Source organism: Arachis hypogaea, chromosome 12 (genome assembly GCF_003086295.3).
Source record: "Arachis hypogaea cultivar Tifrunner chromosome 12, arahy.Tifrunner.gnm2.J5K5, whole genome shotgun sequence".
Classification (NCBI taxonomy): Eukaryota; Viridiplantae; Streptophyta; class Magnoliopsida; order Fabales; family Fabaceae; genus Arachis; species Arachis hypogaea.
Window position 1 is genome coordinate 98024736 of NC_092047.1, and position 19762 is coordinate 98044497.

A 19762-nucleotide genomic window follows, 5' to 3' on the forward strand; every position below is an offset into this window, starting at 1 on the left:
GGTGGAGGTGAATAGTACTCTTTCTTCTCCCCCTCCTCTCAACTCAGCAGCGCCCCCTCCTTCAAATGAGGGTGGAATGAGCTGAAAACCTCATTTAATGAGAGTTATATATGTTGGACTTGGGCCCACTTGTGCCCGGTCCAACCTGCTAAGTATTTTTGGTCTATTTGGCCCACTTTAGGCCAAAACCTTTAAGATTAGTGTCCGGTTTTCGATTGTAAATTATTTTTCTCCTTTCAAAATATTAAATCAATTTTCAAAATATTATTTTCCAAAATACGCGGTACTGGACAGACTAGAGCCGGTACTGCAAGCTTAAGCGCTAGTACGCATTTTTACAAAAATCTTTTCGAAAAGGTACATTTTCCAACTCAGAAAAATTCACTGAAATCAAATTTCACATTTATATTTTCAAATTAAAACTTCTAAATTTTTTAATCTACTCCGGGCACTAAAATTATTTTATTAAAACAGTTTTACGTGAAAACGCAGGTTCTTACACAAAGCACTAGAATATCTTGTTAAACAAGATTCCATGATTATGTTTTCTTGGAATCAACATGTATGAAAATAAATACATCAATATACGCTACTCATTACCCGAACCACTGCAACTTATATTACCTCTAGCATCCATATGTGGATTCTCATACTGTAGACTCTGCAAACCAACCAATCTATTATATTCACCCCATTCCTCATCTGCTGCAATACCTCCAATAGATTTTGCCCCATGATAAACTAAATTCCATTATTCAGCTAATTGTTCCAAAGTAACTCTATAATGTCGTGACCCTAAATCAAACTCAATCAGTGGCATTACTTCCTCACCCTCTTCATCAGTTTCAGGAACAACATAATTTAAAGTACTATAAACAGCCCTAACCAAGTGCGAATAATAATCATCCTTAGTTTGTATAAAATCAGTCAAGTGTTGTGTTTGCAAAGCATTCCAAACCAAATTATAATGTCTATCATGAATGAACTTGGCTATTATGTACCTGGGAGGAACAATTGCCCTTGACTCGAACTTCTCCACATAGTTGTTCAATGCCCTCAGAGACGGAAGCCACCTTGCCATGTAATGGGATGAAGCAACTAGTCTGGCGGATGCAGAACTTTCACCCTCAATCCTAGCTCTTTTAGCATTCTTAGTTCTGGCCATTTTGGGGATATTGGTTCGGTGGGTTTTGTAAGGATTTGAATGAGGATTAATAATATGTATGTAGTTTGGAGTGGATATTGGTGAGATTAGAGAAGAAGAAAAGAGAAGCTTTCTAGATTTAAAGAGAGAAGAGAGGTGCAAAAATGGTGTTGTTATGTTTTAAAATAGGGAGAGAGTCTGAATACGCATGGTTACCAGACATTACCAATCGATTAAATGCAGAAAAAACTTATTTACATCACATCCCAATCGATTGAAGTCTCACACCAATAGATTGAATTGGAATATACCATTAGTCACGTACAAACTTCAATTGATTGGGTAATACAACCAATCGATTGAATTGTGAGACCTCAAGTTGCTTTGAAGCCTTCAATCGATTGGGTAATATAAACAATCGATTGAATTATAAAAAACCCACATTCTAGTCATCGTTCAATCGATTGGGTTATATGACCAATCGATTGATTTTTGCAAAACTACCTTGCAACTTTCAATCGATTGTTTTGTGATAACCTGAAGTCCAATCAATCGATTGAGTTATGGAAAACCTGAAATTCAATCGATTGATTCTCTATGAAACACGATTTTACAAAGCTCGAGGGATATAACGGATCAAAGATAAACTTTTAATCGATTAGGATTGCCAAAAGTTATTACGATCAATTGAAGATCTAATTCGTTATTGTTTTTGTTTTTGATTGTTAATAAACATAATAGATGAATGATAAAATAATAATTTATAAAATAAAAAATAGTTTTTATAATTAAATAAAATATATGGAGTTAATTTGTAATTAAAATTAGAAAATGACTATTTAGCAGTTATTAAAAAATTTAAAATATATGTTTTGTTATGGGACCATTTAATGGTCCAAACGTTCTGGGACCATCGAATCCGGTGCCGACTTGGTTTGGTAAAGTTTTTACTTTTTGAAAGTAGCTTATGAAAGCAGTCTTTTAAAAGAGAGCTTTTTAAAAGCTGCAGCACTTGTGTTTGGTAAAATCAAATTAAAATTACCTTTAATAAGCACAAGCACCATAATTGTGTTTGGTAAAACAGCTTTTAAAACTTAAAAAAAAATTATAATAAACATGTTTATGATGAAGAATAATTTATTTTTTCAAATTCTTTAAAATTTTATATAATATTTTAAAATAAAATAATTTTAAAATAAAAAATTCATAATAAACATAAATATAATAAATAAACTCTTTTACTTTTTAACTTTAAAATTTTATATAAGTATCATAAAAATTTATTTTATCCTAAACATCATTTATTAAAAATACTAAATTACCTAAATCACTATAACCTAATTTTTTTCACCAATCAAACTTGATGCTATATTATTTCGAACCATCCCCATAGTTCTAAGAAATTCATCTCCAACTTTTTCAACTCCATTTTCAGCTTCACCTTCATCGCCATATCCTTCTTCTTGTTCAAGCTCAATGTCCATCTGGCCATAATTTTTAAACTTACGATCACTTGTAGAATAACGTCTAATGTAGTTATGCAGCGCCATTGTTGCAATAACAATTTGAATTTATTTTTTATAGCTAAAATTAGGCATATCTCGTAAAATTTTCCATCTCTTTTTCCAAACTCCAAATGTACGTTCTATCACGCTTCTAAGTGAAGAATGAGCATAGTTATATATTTCGTAGTATCTAGAAGGTCCATTAACACGACGAAATTCTGGCAAATGATATGTTGCTCCTTTGTATGGTCCTAAATAACCTATCTTTTCTGGATAGCCTGCATCTACTAAATAGTATTTACCTGTGTATTATTAAATGAAAGAAAACATGATAAGAAATTAAATCTATATATGTAGTATATAATTTAATCTTAAAAATAATCAAATATTACCTGGTGGAGGTTTTTGAAAGTTCAACTCAGATGTACCAATTGCATATAAAAATACTCTTCTGTCATAAGCTGTCCCTTCCCAACCGACCAAAGCAAAAGTGAATTCCATATCAAAATTACATTTAGCCATAACATTTTGGGTTGGAATTCCCTTTCTACCAATAAATCGAATTTGGTCTTCAGTAGACACAATCACTGGCACATGAGTTCCATCTATAACACCAATTGCATCCTATGATTACATGATTAGAGCATCAATTTTGCAAATACTATAAAACAAAACCAACACATCCAATGAAAGATAATAATTTTTTTGTAATTATTTATAATATTTTTCAAAATAAATAATATATAAATTACCTTAAAGTGAGGCCAATATCTATCATCATTCCTTAATTTGTAGGCACTTCTTTAAAATCACGATCCTTTGGTTGTATGATGTCTATGGCCATTTTGTACATAGCTTGTAGCACTTCTTCAAATTTTTGACTTATTGTTTCACCAGAATGTTGAAACCGCTCCTTAGTTGACTTATTTGAGTTTCCACCTCCTAGTACATATAGGAACATTGCTAGCATTTCTGCGGCACTTATTCTCCTTGAGGCACATAAACCATAGTTTGTTTTCAAATCATAGCATAGTCTTTTGAAAACATCTTTTTCCATCCTAAACATGCTGCAACAACGACTATTATTCCCTTCTAATATCTCTTTAAGCCATTTGTTTCTTGTTTGTGTAGAAGTCATGCATGGTCTTTTATAGATATACTTATCATAATATTGTAAGACCAAACATGCTGTGAAAGTTAAAACTCAATCAAATTCTTCCTCTTCCTCTTCATCATAATCAATTTCCATATTTCAATGCACTGTATAATAATTATATTAAAAGAAAGAACACAAGGATTGAAAAAAAGTAGAATAATATATCAAGAAATAAAAGTATTGTAATTTTTATTTGCAATAAAAAAAGATCAAATAAAATAAAAAAGATCCAAACAAATGAATGTAAACAGCAAACACAACTCATTGTCTATAAAATGAATGTAAAAAAATCTTAGAAAAGCTTTTTAAACAAATTGTTCTCCTTCTCCTCTTGGTTATTCTTTTCATTCATTAACCACGCAAGTTTGACTTCTTTATGCTTTAAGGCAACGAAAAACTCTCTTTTATCTTTATCCAAGAAGAGTCGAGTTGCAAACATATAAATTTGTCCAAGTGGATCTATATCCGGTATAGCATCCAGTTCTTCTATTGCTTGAGTTATACTAGGTCCCAAAGTATCATTCTTATTAGAGCTCCTACGTACACAGCCTCACAAAGTCTATTAATTTGGTGTGACAATTTCTGAGCACCTCCAACTTTTTTTACTTTCTTGTTAGTATTAGCATTAGTGAAATTTTCCCTTTTTCTTTTAATGTTTATAACACTAGACTCAAGCTCTATATTAGAATCCTCACTATCTTCAGATTGTGTATCTTTCTCAATTGAAGAAGGAACTATTCCGGAAGATAGAATCCAAGCATCTTCTCCTGTTGCAGCTGTTCTTTAAAACATCCTATCCATTGTTGCCTCAAAATCTGGATGAATTCCTTCTTTTCTAAATTTTTTAGCCTTTGGAATAACCTACATAAAATATAAAATATTGATACTTAGTAATATATATATATATATATCAATATGCATGCTACTATACTTACCAAACTAAGCTTAAGAAGACTAACCGCTAATCTTTTAGCCCACCACTCTTCACTTGCATCAATTGTTTTTTTAGTAGAATCCCATCCAAGTCCAGTCTCGTTCCCTTTTAATTGCTTCCAATTCTTCCAATCTACTTTCAACTAATCCCATTTGTTTCTCAATTGTTTTCTATTATATTCTGCTTCTGTAGCTTTTGTGAATTCAACTATCAATTGTTTCCAACCTTTGGTATCAAAATGTGTGTCTGGTTTGCTACCAGCTTCAATACTTTTCACACACAAAGCACAAAAGATATCTACTAGATTTTTGTTCCATTGTGCAATTTCTTTTCCATCATTTTTCTCTTCAGATGTGATCAAATTTATTGTTATATCCATCAAAAGTTATCATATGATAACAAAAATTATTTCATAAGTTCATACAAAAATTGAAAGATTGAAAATAAAGTGAATCATGAATTTTTAAGTCAAGTATACCTAAATACTTGTTATGTGTTACACAATAATAAACTTCATAAAGTATTATTATCAATTAATAAGACTAATAAACATACAATATTATTCTATTCTAGTAGGCCAATAATAACACAGGAACCAGATGTATTATAAAAACAAAAGAATAATAGGATAAATTAATTAACATTACTTGAAAAAAAAACCACGAGAAACAATAAACTGATAATATGATTCATGAATCAAATTTTGAAGTTCTAATTGAATCTATTGAAACTTTATTTTGATACTAACTCATATTTTAGAGACTAATAGTTTAAATATTTACTTGATTGTACTAATATAAATAGAGTTATCATTAGTCAATAATAAAATTTGCATGTAATCCAATATTACTGGTACGTCCATTACCCACCTATATATATTGACTCACTGATGAATCCATATTTGATGATGATTTTTGGTTGAAATTGAATGGATTTCATCATATAAACTTGCACTTATTCCCTTAAATAGCATGCTTTTGAACTTTCCTCCTAATTTATGCTTGATTATGAAAACATGCTCTTTTGTGCCTAATTTAGCCTATTTTTATCCCATTTGCCTTCCATTCGATGTCTTAATATTGTTTGTGAGTGATTTCAGATGTATAAGGCAGGAATGTCTTGGAGATAATGGAAGAGGAGCATGCAAAGAGGAGGAAGCATGAAGAATCAAAGGAGAAGAGCACAGCGATGTGTGCGTACGCACAGACCTGCGTGCGTACGCACAAGCATCAAAGCAGAGCCATGCGTGCGCATCGCGCGTCCATTCAGAGCATCGCCTAGTGTGCCTGCGCACAGCCTCTTGTGCGTACGCACAGGCAGAGATTTTGGTAGAGTGTGTGTGCGCACACGTCTGTGCGTACGCACAGGTACCCGCACATGCCTTTATTAAAACTGCACGTGACTCGCAATTTTGGTGGATTGGGGGCCCATTTCTAAAGCCATTTATCTCATAATGAAGGGAAAATGAAGACCATAGCATAGCATAACATTAGGGTAGCTTAGGAGTAGTAGTAGGAAGCTTTAGAGTAGTTTTTCTCTAAGTTTTTCATCATCTCCATTAGGGTTTATACTAGGTTTTTACATTCAAGTGCCATTTCCATTTTTTATCTTGGATTTTGCTAGCTCCATTGTAAGTATCTCTTTGTTACTACTCTTTATAGCTACATTGTTCACACTCTTTCTTATAGTTGAAGTTATAGTTCAATTTTACTTCTCTTTTGCAATTTCAATTTCTTGTTGATGAATTTGATGATTGATGATTGCTACATGCTTGCTTGAGTTATTATTGTTGATTGAGATCATTTATTACTTTTAGTTTCAAGCACTTTCTCATTTTCTCATGTTTAGTGTTTTTGCCCACCAAATGTTTGATAAAATGTCAATCATGGTTTTAAGCTAATTTTCTATCTCTTGGCTTGGGGAAAATGAGAAATTGGTTCCTAGAGTTGGAATGTCCAACATTTAGTGTCAATTCTTGGATTGTTAATTGTTCTTGTTCCTACTAACGCTAATTTGTTGCTAAGATAATTAGCAAGTAGTTTAGGATTTGTGGGTTAAGAACACTTATGCTCATTTAACTTGCTCTCCAATGTGAGGGTTGACCAAGTGAGATTAATCCATTCTAATTGTCATAGTTGTGGTTCCAACAAGGAAAGGACCCTTAGCTCATTCCAAGCCAAGATACCTTTCATGCTTTAAATCTTTCATACACATTTACATTAATCTTTTTTATACCTTACTTGTCTATATTACATAGTTAGTTCTTTAATTCCTTTATTAGTTCATTTATTGTAATTTTGAATATTCTTTTATTTCTTTATATGTTTATCTCTTCATTGAAAATCCATTGAGCTTCACAACCGGAATTGTACACTCATTGGTCTCAAGTGTCCTTGGGAGACAACCCGGGAACTAAAAACTCCCGGTTTATATTGGTTTTGAATTGTGAAATTCTTTGAATTGACATTTGATTGATGTTCAATTGTTGGGTTTGGACTATACTTGCAACGCCAATCCTATTTTTAGTGCGAAAATCCAAACCTAGCCTATTGGGCCACTATCACTCACCTTTATAGATCACAAAAAATGGGACACATATCTCAAATAAACTACTCTTATGATTATATATCTATATTTACATATGTATATACATGTTATTATAATTTTGACTAATTTTCATGCAAGGAAAATTTTATGATTGGTTTTCATAAACCAAGTCAACCTCTTCACATTTCAAAGAACAGATAAAAAACAAACAAACATAATAGATCTACTGAAAAAATACAAAAACAACGCACAAAAAAATAATATAAATAGATAGAAGTTCATACCCAATATGTGATAGAGATGTATTTGTGTTGAAATTTGTGAAGATTAGGTTGAAAAATAAAAAATATATGAAGACTGTGTTAGAATTTGTGAAGGTTAGGATGAGAAGTTAGAAATATATGAGGATTTCAATGGCAATATAATAGCGGAAAATATATGCAGGAAAATAAATAAAATTTGACATGCACAAGCCAGCTTTGAAAAGCTCCCGCTTAGGTGCTTTCAAAAGCACCCCTAACTTTTAAAAGCCGCATGCACAAGCACTTGGACTTTTTAATTTACCAAACGCAAAATGAGGTGCTTGTGCACCTCTTGGAAAAGCTTTACCAAACCCAGCCTTACTCTCTTAACAGTTCAAAGCCTAAAACACAAAACACAAAACACAAAACAGCACAGCAGAACCTGAGCTAATAGTCATTGATAATCAGATAATCATCTACATATTTAACAAAAACACAAAGCAGCACCAGCACAGCAGAGCCAGAACCCAGAAATCAAATAATCATTCAACAAAAAAAAATAAAAAAATAAAAAAACACAACACAACAGCACACCAAAGCCAGAGCAAATCAATGATTTCAACAAAAACACAAAACCCCTGTAATCATTCAATGATTTCACAACAGAGAATAAAACCAAAAACAAAGAACAAGTGAGTGTGGTACTGACCTTCGAGAAAGGTTGAGCGTGATGGAGAACAAGACGACGGACAGCGGTTGAGCACGATGAGATGACGGCGACAAGACGACTGTGAGCAGGATGAAGACGATGGAGGATGGGCACCAGGCAAGGAAGAAGAGAGCGAACAGGGGGTTTGACTTGGATAACGCAGACAGTATGAAGAGAGACTCCTCGGACAGCCACGGACTGCGGCAGTGGGTCACTCCGTTCGGCGGTGGTGGAGGATTGCTATAGTTTTCACTTTTTCTTTTCTCTGAGTGAAGAGAGAGCATTTAGAGAACTGACGCGTTCTATTTTTTTTCTTTTCCGAAACGATGTCACATTAGGCAAACCGTTCGGGCCGGTCCGGTCCAACTGGCTGGTTACTGGGCCAGTTCCAAGTCGGTTCAGCAGTTTCTCCACTATTCTATCATGAGTGGTTTTTAGTGAAAGACGGAACCGCTTGTGTGTTAGTTCTCAGATGGACCGTTTTAACCGACCAGTCCGATCGGATTTCTTAGAACCATGTAATAAACACAAATTTTTTGATAATAAATAGAGAAATTGTTTGACGTTAAAATATGCAACTTTTTTAAGAAAACAAAGAAAAAAAATATAAAAATTTATCGACAATAAATACAAAAATTTTATGATGATAAACATAAATTTTTTTAAGGTAAACACAAGTTTTTGAATAAATTATAAAATAAAAAATAGAGTGAACATCCAACCCAGTCCCTATCCTTTTCCTCGAAAGACATCGCGACCCTTATAAAAAAAGAACAAATCAGCCTTTGTCCCATACTTTCATGAGACGTCGCAGTCCTTCCGTCATCTTTCCTGACCAAAACAAACGAAAATGTCCTATGTGTTTAGTTCATGTTGATGATGTGGAGGTTAAGGCTCTGTTAAGTTCTACGTTGGCCACTAGAAAATAGATAGGGATCAATCTGTCCCACTTTAGAAAGCAAAAACGATGTCATTTAAAACACTAAAACGTTGCGTTTCAATTGAATAAGGAACGTCACATTGGAGTTTCTATATAAGCCCCCTATGTTGCTCACGTAATTACTAGAAAACCCTAGTAGAGCAAGAGTCATCCCCTTGCAGTGCTCGTTGACCTTTCAAAATGGGAGCGACGTGCTGACAATGTTGCTGACGAAGTTGCTGATTGACATCCACATATTGTTGTTGACGGTGGTTGGATTGTGCGGTTGGCGAAACTTGGTTGAAGCTTGGACGGAGATTGCATGACGTTTGCGACGTGCTGGGTTAGTGTGGTCCTCCATTTGCCTTTTCAGAAGTGTGTTGTCATTTTCAATAATTCTGACATGTTTTGCTATGTACATTGTGTGTGTGGTCCAAGAAGAAGGGAACTAATAAACAATGTGATTTTGGGATAATAAATATCTAAAATCTAAGCATTGTTGTGTTTTTTGATACTGTAAATAGTTATTTAATGTTGGAATGCCCATATTGTGAGAAGAAAGACAAATTTCACAGTTTCTTACAAATAGAAAAAAAACTAGGATTTTTAATTTGGAATTGATATTGAAATAGAGTCAAATTAAATTGGTATTGCTAGTTGTTAATTTAATGTATATATTATATTATATTGCATATGTTTGAATATCTTGTTGTTTCCGTGTTTTATCATGGGGGAAAGTTTGTGAGGGACAGTAAGAAATATATGAGTTATGTACATGGTAACTCACCATTGGATACAGATTATGTGAATTTTTTTATTTGGTTGTTTTATTTAAGGAGTTGGGGTATGTTGAGTATAACGAGATGTATTGGTATTGAAGGTTTTAGAAGGCTTAGAGAAGGGGGGTTGAATCTATGACCTTCTTTAACTTTAATAAAATAACCATTTAAAACAAACTTTCAGTCGATTCTGTTTGAACTCAACAGTAGAAAATTTATGAGACAATTTCATTTTGTCTCATGAATATTAGAAAATAGAATAGAGAAGGGAAGAGAGAAGCTGACACCATCATGTATCCTGGTTCAGTTGCCTTGTGCAATGCAACCTACATCCAGTCTCCACCACAACAGTGGTGGAATTTTCACTATAGTTAAAGTATTACATACACCAATTCCACAGGATTGACACAATCCTTTCACTCTTAGTGCTCACCTAACTAAGAAAGGGGTACCTCACTGGTACAAGATACAAGACATAACACCAACCTAAAGAAATCTGAAATCTCTCTAGGCTTTTCACTCAAGTGTTTCTCTCTGCCTCTTTCCACTCTTAGGCTTTTACTTGAGCTCTCTCATTTTGCCTTTTACCTCAAGAAATTACAGAAAGATAAACATTAAAAAGAAAATTACAATCTGTAAAACATGAAGGAGATTAATGCTTCAACAGCCTCTTTGCTATGTGATGAATGATGACAAGTCATCTTAGCCTAGTTTCACTAGCCTTTTTCTTTTGTTTTCAATAGAATTATGCACTTACTTGAGCCAAAAGCAAGCCAATTGGGTAGATTTTCATGTTTCCTTTGATTTAATCAACCATATATGAATTCATGCTATTTCATGAGGTTTTGTGCTATAATTGTCACATATTATGAAAGAATGAATATCTCATGATTTTGAGCATAGCTTTGATGTGTTTGGTTGATTAATGATAGGTGAAGAAAGCTTGGAGAAAGGTTGATGCAAGAAGGAAGGGCTAGGAGGAAGAGAGAACAAAAAGTTTGAGCAAAAGTTTGCCCTCAAACTTTAGCTCAAACTTTTGGATTAATTATGAACCAGGAAGTAAAAGCTGGAGCAAAAGTTAGACCCCTAACTTTTTGGCTAACTTTTGGGCAAAAGCTGGAGCAAAAGTTAGACCCCTAACTTTTTGGCTAACTTTTGGCATGAAAAACACTCCCTGGATGCACAAAAAGTTTGCGCCAACGTTAGCCCCCTAACTTTTTGGCTAATGTTGGCACATGAAAAACACTCCCTGGACTAGCAAAAGTTTGCGCCAACGTTAGCCCCCTAACTTTTTGGCTAACGTTGGCGCCATGAATAACCAAGGGGAGGCCAACGTTGGAGCAAAAGTTAGACCCTTAACTTTTGCCCCAACGTTGGTATCAGCAAAACAAGGGTGCTGATGTGAAAAGTTGGAGCAAAAGTTAGACCCCTAACTTTTACTCCAACTTTTACTCAAGCTTTCATGATTCCAACCCGGTTCAATTCGGTTCTTCTCCAAACTCCAAGAGCAATCAACCAAGGCCTCTCTCAACCCAATTCCACCAAGAGCAAAGGCCCAATTGAAGGCTTGAAGACCATTTGAAGAAAGTGTATAAATAGATTAGAATTTAAGTTTTGAAGAGAGCTTTCCCTTTTAGTTTTCATAGAGAGTTTTCGGAGAGCTTTTGGTGTTGAGTGAATTTTAATTTCTAAGTCTCGGGGAAGGAGAATTGAATTCCCTTCCTCTTAGTTTTCTTGCTTTCAATTTCAATTACAATTGTCTTGGATCTTGGGTTGGAGAATTGAAGGAATTCTGTTTCAATCTCATCCTAAGATATCTTTGTTTAATTTTACTGCACAATTGAATTCAGTTTCGGTTAATTGCTTTTCATCTACTTTCTTTGCAATTTACATTTTCTTTGCAATTGTTCTTGATTGGATCTAGGAAGGCATTGAGATCTAGACTTGGCTTTCTAGTCTCTTGGGTCCTGAGATCCGGAATTTCCATTTCCCATTCCCTGTTTACTGTTTTCATGCTCATTTACATTTTTGTTTTAAGATCCGGTTCGATTCAAGTCCTTCTTTACTTCTCTGTTTGTTGCAATTTTACATTTCCTTGTTTAATTTCTGCAAATCCAACTCCACATTCCCTTTACAATTCAAGCCATTTACATTTCTTGCACTTTAAGATTTTGCAATTTACATTTCTTGCGTTCTAAGTTTCTGCCATTTAATTTCTTGTTCTTTAAGATTCAGCACTTTAATTTCTGTTCTCTTTAATTTCATGCCAATTACCCATTCCCTTTACTTTCTATGCAATTTAAATTCTGCAAATCACAAATCTCTCAACCAAATCTTGATTCGCTTGACTAAATCAACCACTAAACTAAAATTGCTCAATCCTTCAATCCCTGTGGGATCGACCTCACTCCCGTGAGTTATTATTACTTTATGCGACCCGGTGCACTTGCCGGTTAGATTTGGGTGTTTTGGAGAAATTCGTTTCTCTACGAAAATATCCCATCAATGAACCAAATTTGCTTGCCTTTGATTTGGTTCCTCATTTTGGTAGAATGCTCCTTTGACTAGGAAGCACTGTCCAAGTTGATGAACTTCTTCAGAGAGCTCTTCTCAGAACATAAACCTCAAAACACTGGTTCTCTCTCCTTATTCCAGAATAATGAACAAAATTTTTTTTGTATCTCCTTACATGTTGCTGAGTTGCTCTCTCCTAGGTCAACTCCTTGAGTTGTGTGCTTCCCAGAGGTGACATTTCACTTTCTTCCATTAACCCCAAAATCAGGGATTTCAAATCTGATTTTCTTGCTTGACCGAAGTCAACTGAGTAGCAAGAATGGTGGTTCAGTGATGAGTCCCAAATCCATACCATTAAGAATGTGCTTTGGCTCCAAGTAACTTTGTAAACCATTGGTTTACAGTAGCATAGATCAGACATACCTTTTGCCATTTATCCAAAAATAGTGTCGCAGAGAGTTGGAGATGCAGTGAAAAAAATAAATTGCATGCAAATGGAAATGAATCACCTTTTATCTTTTGACTTAGCTTAACATGGTTTGATTTTGGCAATTAGACATTTGCTTTTTGCTTAACCCTTCTCTTTCTTTCTTCTTTGATAAAATGGGCAAGAAGAAGTTCTCTCTCTCTCTTTCTCTGTGATTCTGACCGCAAATGAAAAAGGTGAACGTTGCTTTGGAAGCAACACCTTGGAGAGACCAGCTTGAGAGGAACGCCTTGGGCTTGGATCATATTCACTTATCATTCAGCCCATTTGCTTTCTTTTCATCACCTTTGGGCTATTAGTGTTTTGTAGCCCACCAGCTTTAGTTTTATTTTCCATCCTATTGGGCTGCTGCTTTGTTTTTCTTTGGCTTGTAACACTTAATCAAATTCAATTAAAAACTAATTGGGTGTTTAACCTACTAAAAATAATGTTTGTCATCATCAAATTAATTTAGTTAATTTCTTAACTCAACAATCTCCCTCTTGATGACAAACATAATTAAACATTAATCAAAAGAAATTGAATTTGAATAAAGTTAAGAGACTTCCCTTTAATTTTGTCACTTGCTTTTGTGTTGTTTCCCCTTTCCTTTTCAAGAGTAGCTCCCCCTAGATTTATGCTCTTTTCTCCCTTCCTGTTTATTATTCTTATAGAGAATACAATAAAGAGCTACACACAATTCATCTTGACTAAGGAATTTTACACAACCAGCAAAACAAATTCAGCCCAATACTAAACATATCATGTCAGCACTTTTAACAAGTATCCATTTCAGAAGCTGCTCAAAAAAATTGAACAAAAACAGAGCATCAAGATTAACCAAGACATGACAAAACAACAAAACTTGTAAGGTAAATTAGCCTAATCACAGCATTATCAAGCTTTCAAAGCAGCAAATATCATATTTAATTCACAAAAATGACCACAGTAGTAGTAAAATAACCAGAATACTACTACTACTCCCCCTTTTGTCATCAAGGGTGGAAAAGCACTCAATACAAAGCTAAAAATGCACCTTAAACCTGCAAGAGAGTGTTAATGCAAAGTCCAAACATGAAATTAATTGAAAAATAAATGCAGCAGTAGTTAAAAGATTACAGTCATCCATAAAAGACATAGAGTAGTTCAAAAGTAAATGACAGCAGTTTTCATGAGACAAAAGTGAGCAGACAGCCGCAGCAACATGAGACAAATCTAGGCATTTGAACCATTTTCCTCAGAATCATCTTCCTCTTCAGCATCAGTGGCAGCATCTTCATCTTGTTGGAGATTATCAATGAACTTGAGAAAAACAGCCACTCGATCTCTTGATTTTCGGAGGAAGTTCTCATGCTTGCTTGCTAGCTTCCTTTGTTCCTTACTCATGGTAATCATATGCTTTGATTGGGAAATAAACTCTTGGACAACATCTTTAACAACATTAAATAGAGCAGATTTTTGTCCAGTTGAGATTAAAGTGCCCTCGGTGGAAGGAGGAGGAGAATCCTCAGGAATGAAATCACCATCATCATTATCATCTAGAACCACCTTTTCAAAGCGAGTAGGTCCCTTATGCTGTTTCACTGAACCACCTCCCTTTAGATAAGAGTGTCTATTCTCATATGACTTATTAGACAAATCAACACCAAAATGTTCAAAAATGCTAGTTAAGAACATGCCATAAGGAAAAGCTTTATCTTTCTCACTTCTAACAGAATCAAACATGTATCTTACCATCAAATAGGCAAAAGAGATTTTTGTTTTAGTGAGAAGGGCATACAAAACAAGAGTGTCAGTGTAAGATACCCTTTGGTATGAACCACTCTGAGGAAGAATGACATGATTTACTATACGGTGCAACTGAGCACGTTCATAACCCAAGGCTTTATGAGTGGGTGTAATGCCATCAATCAAGAAAATATGTTCACAAACATAAGCAAGAGCATTACTGAAGGAGAGACCTACCCCTTCATCCCACTTACCCGAAGTGTAAGCACAAGCCCCAACGTTAGTATACTTCAATGCATCACTTATAGTTTCATTGTTTAAAAAAAATAATGTCACAGCCTTTCACATATGAATGAATGCTACCCTCATGATATGTCATGTTAGCATAAAATTCTTTGACCAAAAGAGGGTACACTGGCTTTTTGATATTAAAAATTTGATTCCAGTTCAGAAATTCCAAATTTTCAACAAAAGGAAAACTTTTCTTTTTCAGATTTGGCAAACCAGCAACAAAAGAGGGACACAGAGTACGGTACTTAATAACACCTTCAAAAAAAATCATTATTCATGGCAGACTTAAATCTGTAAGGGTTATAGTTTGAGTGGGAGGTCATAAAGTGTGATTTGTGTGCAAAGATATCAATGTCTGGTTCTCTAACAGATTTAAGAGGGATACGAGGTTTACCTCTCTGAGAATGAGTGGGAACAGACCTTGTCTTAGGTTGAGTGGGCTCAGAGGTAGGTTTGGCAGCAGCTGGCCATTTCCCTTTCGAGGTGCTTGGCTTCGATGAACTAGGTTTTGAAGGAGGTTCCTTTGGTGGTGGCGTCTGCTTAATTGGCAGAGGGTGGAAACCTCGAGGGATTCTTAGTGTGAGCCATGGGATCTGACCGAGGAGGTGAGGTAGGAAGAGAAGGAGAGGGAGTGAAGGTTCGGTCTTGAGAGCGAGTGGAAGGTTTCTGTTTTGCAGGAAGCTTGAAAATCTTTTCACAAGGAGGCTTTTGAGAGATAGTTTTCTTCCTCATTTGGTTGGTTTCTGATTTTGAACAAAAAGAAGCAGTAAAGGTAGTGGGGAGAAACCGAAGGGTTGGAGGAAGGAGTTATTAAGGGAGAAGAAGGAGTGTTGGTAACCGCACCATGAATAAAAATTTTATTAAAACATGCAACTACATCATCTATGATTTGACTTTGAAAGGACTTGAAATCACAAAAAGAAAGATTTGATTTTATTAAAATTAAAATAGAAAGTAATTTTAAATTTGCAACCTTTTGACTGGAAGACAAAATGAATAAAATAAAGTAAATAAAGTGAACTAAGATACAATAAATAAATGGATCATGTAACATTCATATTGGGTCCAGAGGTGGTTTAGTTTAAGGAAATATACCAGATTCTGAATTTTAAGGTTGGCCCAGATGATTTAGCATGTGCAATAAAGCCTAAAGATAGTCGTTCAGAGATGGTTCTTCATATGCCCAGAATTGTCTCATACCTGTTTATGAGACAAAAACTTTAACAAACACATCAGCAATTTTCAAACAATGAATCATAACTCAAAATCCCTAGACTAGTTCTAAGCATGCAGAATCTGTCCTCAGCTAGTGGTTTTGTAAAAATATGAGCTAATTGCTCTTCTGATTTAACAAATTGAATGCTAATATCCCCTTTTTAAACATTTTCTCTTATTGAGTGAAACCTCACTTCAATATGTTTTGTTCTAGAGTGAAAAACTACGTTCTTTGAAATGTTAATGACACTCATATTGTCACATAGTAAGGGAATATTTTCAGCATTTAATTTATAGTCAGCAAGCTGTGTTTTTAACCATATAAGCTGAGAACAGCAAGAAGAAGCAACTATATACTCAGCCTCTGCAGTGGATAAAGCCACTGTTGACTGCTTCTTACTTGACCAAACATTCAAAAACTTTCCAAGGAAACAACATAAGCCTGATGTGCTCCTTCTATCAACTCTATCACCAGCAAAATCTGCATCATAATAACCAATTGTAGAAAAATCATCAATCTTAGAATACTATAGACCAAAATTGGATGTGCCATGAACATATCTAATGATCCTCTTTACTGCTAAAAGATGTGACTCTTTAGGTTTTGATTGAAATCTTGAACACATTCCAACACTTTGCACAATATCAGGTCTAGAGAAAGTTAAGTACATAAGAGAGCCAATCATTTCTCTATACCTAGTCTCATCTACATCTTTCTCATTTTCTCCCTTTTCTAATTTTGAATTAGGGTGCATGGGAGTTCCCATGGGTTTGGCATTTTTCATACCAAATTTCTTAACTAGTTCCTTGGCATACTTCTCTTGATGAATAAAAATCAAGGTTGCGAGAACCGGACCGGTCAATAAACCGGTGAAGTGACTAGTTCACTGCTTCAATGGTTCGATCGGGGTTCAACCGGGGTTCGACCGGTTTAATTAAATATTAAATAAAATTATTAAAAATTTAATATATAATTTTAAATATTTAAATTTCAATAAAATTTAACCTCATAAAATTTAAAATTTAAAATTTAAAATTTTAATTTATAACCTAATAATAAAAAATAACAAACAAATCAGTAATCCTAATATCCACTAACCATTGAATTTGGAACAAACATAATCATAATTTGGAACAAACAAACAGAATTACAAAAATATATAAAATCAAATTACAGTAACAAATTAACTCTCAAATTCTAATAAAATAATCAGCATAAATACCCAAGATAAAACCTTAAAATCCAAATTCAGACAAGCCAGAGAATTCAAAAGCATCAGAAAATTCAGCCACTTAATCACAAAAAATTGAAATTCAGATCCACTCACAATCCACATACACTCAATCCAAATTTAGCAAATCACACCACCAATAACCCTAACTCAGAAAAAAAATAGAAAAAAATTGCAACCCAATCATCAGAAAACAGCAACTCAATAATCACAGTAACTCAATCAATAAAATGAATAAACATAAACTGAAGCAAACATAGATTTCAGCAGTGCATACTCATAATCCTAAACATTTTTGGTTCCAGAATCATACAAAAATAGAAATTCAGAATCATAAAACTCAGAGACAGGTGAGACAGAGACAGACGAAGTTGTAACAAAACCCAACTGCCGGCGAAGGAGGAACGGCGAGACAGAGATGGGGGAGGAATGGCGAGACAGAGACCAAGATGAGGGAGGAACGAAACTCAACTGTCGAGGAGGGTAGAACGGCGAGACAGAGACGAGGATAGGATTCAAACTGTCAGATCCTCGATCTGCAAGTCCACGACCACGACCACGATGTAGAAAAGAGTAGAAGACGGCCACGAGCTTCGACATGCAAGTCCAGAGGCGACGGCGTGGAGAAGAGGAACGACGGACAACGGCTTCAATCTGACACTCTCTCTGTCACTGCGCGCGGTGACAACACCTTTTAGCTGACGAGAAGAGTTCGACGGTGGTAGAGGCGGTGGCTACTGCTTGTGGTGGCTGAGAGAGAGAGAGGGAGGTTGTGGGTTACGCCGTTAGGGTTTGCGTGAGGGAGGGGATCTGAGGAGACAGCTTTTATACGCTGAATTTCTTTTTTTTTTAATTAAAATTTTAAAACCCGTTAAAAACCCGTTCGGTTTTACCGGTTCGCCGATTTACCGCCGGTTTGACCGGTTTTTTCGCCGGTTTTTTGCCAGGCGATTTTTCATATCAACCGGACCGGCTAGATGACCGGTTTCCGGTTAACCCAGTCGAACCGGCCGGTCCAGTTCGGTTTTCAGAACAATGATAAAAATACCATTTTCAGTTTGCTTAATTTGAAACCCAAGGAAAAAATTAAGTTCACCCATCATACTCATGTAAAGTTCACTTGTCATGAGTTTTCCAAATTTAGTACAAAGGGATTCATTGGCTGATCCAAAAATAATGTCATCAACATAGATTTAGACTAGAATGAAAGAATCATTAGAATTCTTGATAAATAGAGCAGTGTCTGTGGTGCCTTTTTGAAAACCATTTTTCAAAAGAAAAGAGCTGAGTCTCTCATACCAAGCTCTAGGAGCTTGTCTTAAACCATAGAGAGCTTTTGATAATTTGAAAACATGGTTAGAAATTTCTTTATTTTCAAAACCAGGTGGCTGCTCCACATAAAATTCTCTATCTATCACACCATTCAAGAATGCACATTTCACATCCATTTGATATAATTTAAAACCATAAAAGGCAGCATAAGCTAAAAGAAGTCTTATGGCTTCCATTCGGGCAACAGAGGCAAATGATTAATCAAAATCTATTCCTTCTTCTTGGTCATATCCTTGTGCCACTAGCCTTGCTTTGTTTCTTGCAATGCTACCATCCTCTCCTAGCTTGTTCCGAAATATCCACTTGGTGCCGGTCACTTTCTTTCCATTCGGCCTTGGAACCAATGTCCAAACTTGGTTTTTCTCAAACTCATGAAGCTCATCCTCCATTGCCTATACCCCAAAAAGGGTCATAAAGGGCTTCCTTGACATTCTGAGGCTCCATTTGAGAGAGAAGAGCAATGTTTGATTCTTCATTTGCCTTTCTAGTTGAAGACCGAGTCTTGACACCATGAGAGACGTCCACAATAACAAATTCCTCAGGATAATTCTTCAAGAATCTCCATTCACGAGGTCTGGTGGACTTGGAGGCAGATTCAGTCACCAAAAGATTCAGGGAACTGGTGGTTTCAAGATTTCCTCCAGATTCATGAGACAAAACAGAATTGTCTCTTGTTGGGTTTTCAGCAGCTGCAGTTTTTGGTTCAGTTTGTCCAGAATTTTCATTTTCATGATTTTGTGCTGTTTCATCATCTTTTTGAACTTGATTTCCTGCATCACAGTCTTCCAAAATACTTTGAACCAAGTTAGTATCACAAAATGTAACATGTATGGACTCCTCAATTCTAGCATCTTGATGATAAACTCTATATGCTTTACTAGTTGTGGAATATCCTACAAATAAGCATTCATATGCCTTTGGATCAAATTTTCCCAAATTGTCTTTGTTATTTAGAACAAAACATTTACATTCAAAGATATGTAAGTAGTTTAAGTTTGAAGGGTGACCTTTCCAAAGTTCATAAGGAGTTTTCTTCAAAGATTTTCTTA

At 35.0% G+C, this 19762-nt stretch overlaps 1 protein-coding gene across 1 annotated transcript; it reads right to left on the reverse strand.

Annotated features, from left to right (window-relative positions):
* Positions 1–2481: 2481 nt before the first annotated feature.
* Positions 2482–3619, reverse strand: LOC112730320 (uncharacterized). The gene is made up of 4 exons (XM_025780413.1): positions 3449–3619; positions 3042–3273; positions 2797–2951; positions 2482–2628 (listed from the first exon to the last, which is right to left on the reverse strand). Exons 1-4 carry the CDS (start codon positions 3617–3619, stop codon positions 2482–2484), a joined length of 705 nt encoding a protein of 234 aa, XP_025636198.1.
* Between the last annotated feature and the right edge of the window lie 16143 nt (positions 3620–19762).

Coding starts and splice junctions, on each gene's coding strand:
- LOC112730320 (XM_025780413.1), bottom strand. CDS start 3,619: ATGCTAGCAATGTTCCTATATGTACTAGGAGGTGGAAACTCAAATAAG. Junction 3,274..3,448: donor AGGATCGTGATTTTAAAGAA/GTGCCTACAAAT, acceptor ATGTAATCATAG/GATGCAATTGGTGTTATAGA. Junction 2,629..2,796: donor CTCATTCTTCACTTAGAAGC/GTGATAGAACGT, acceptor AATTATGGCCAG/ATGGACATTGAGCTTGAACA.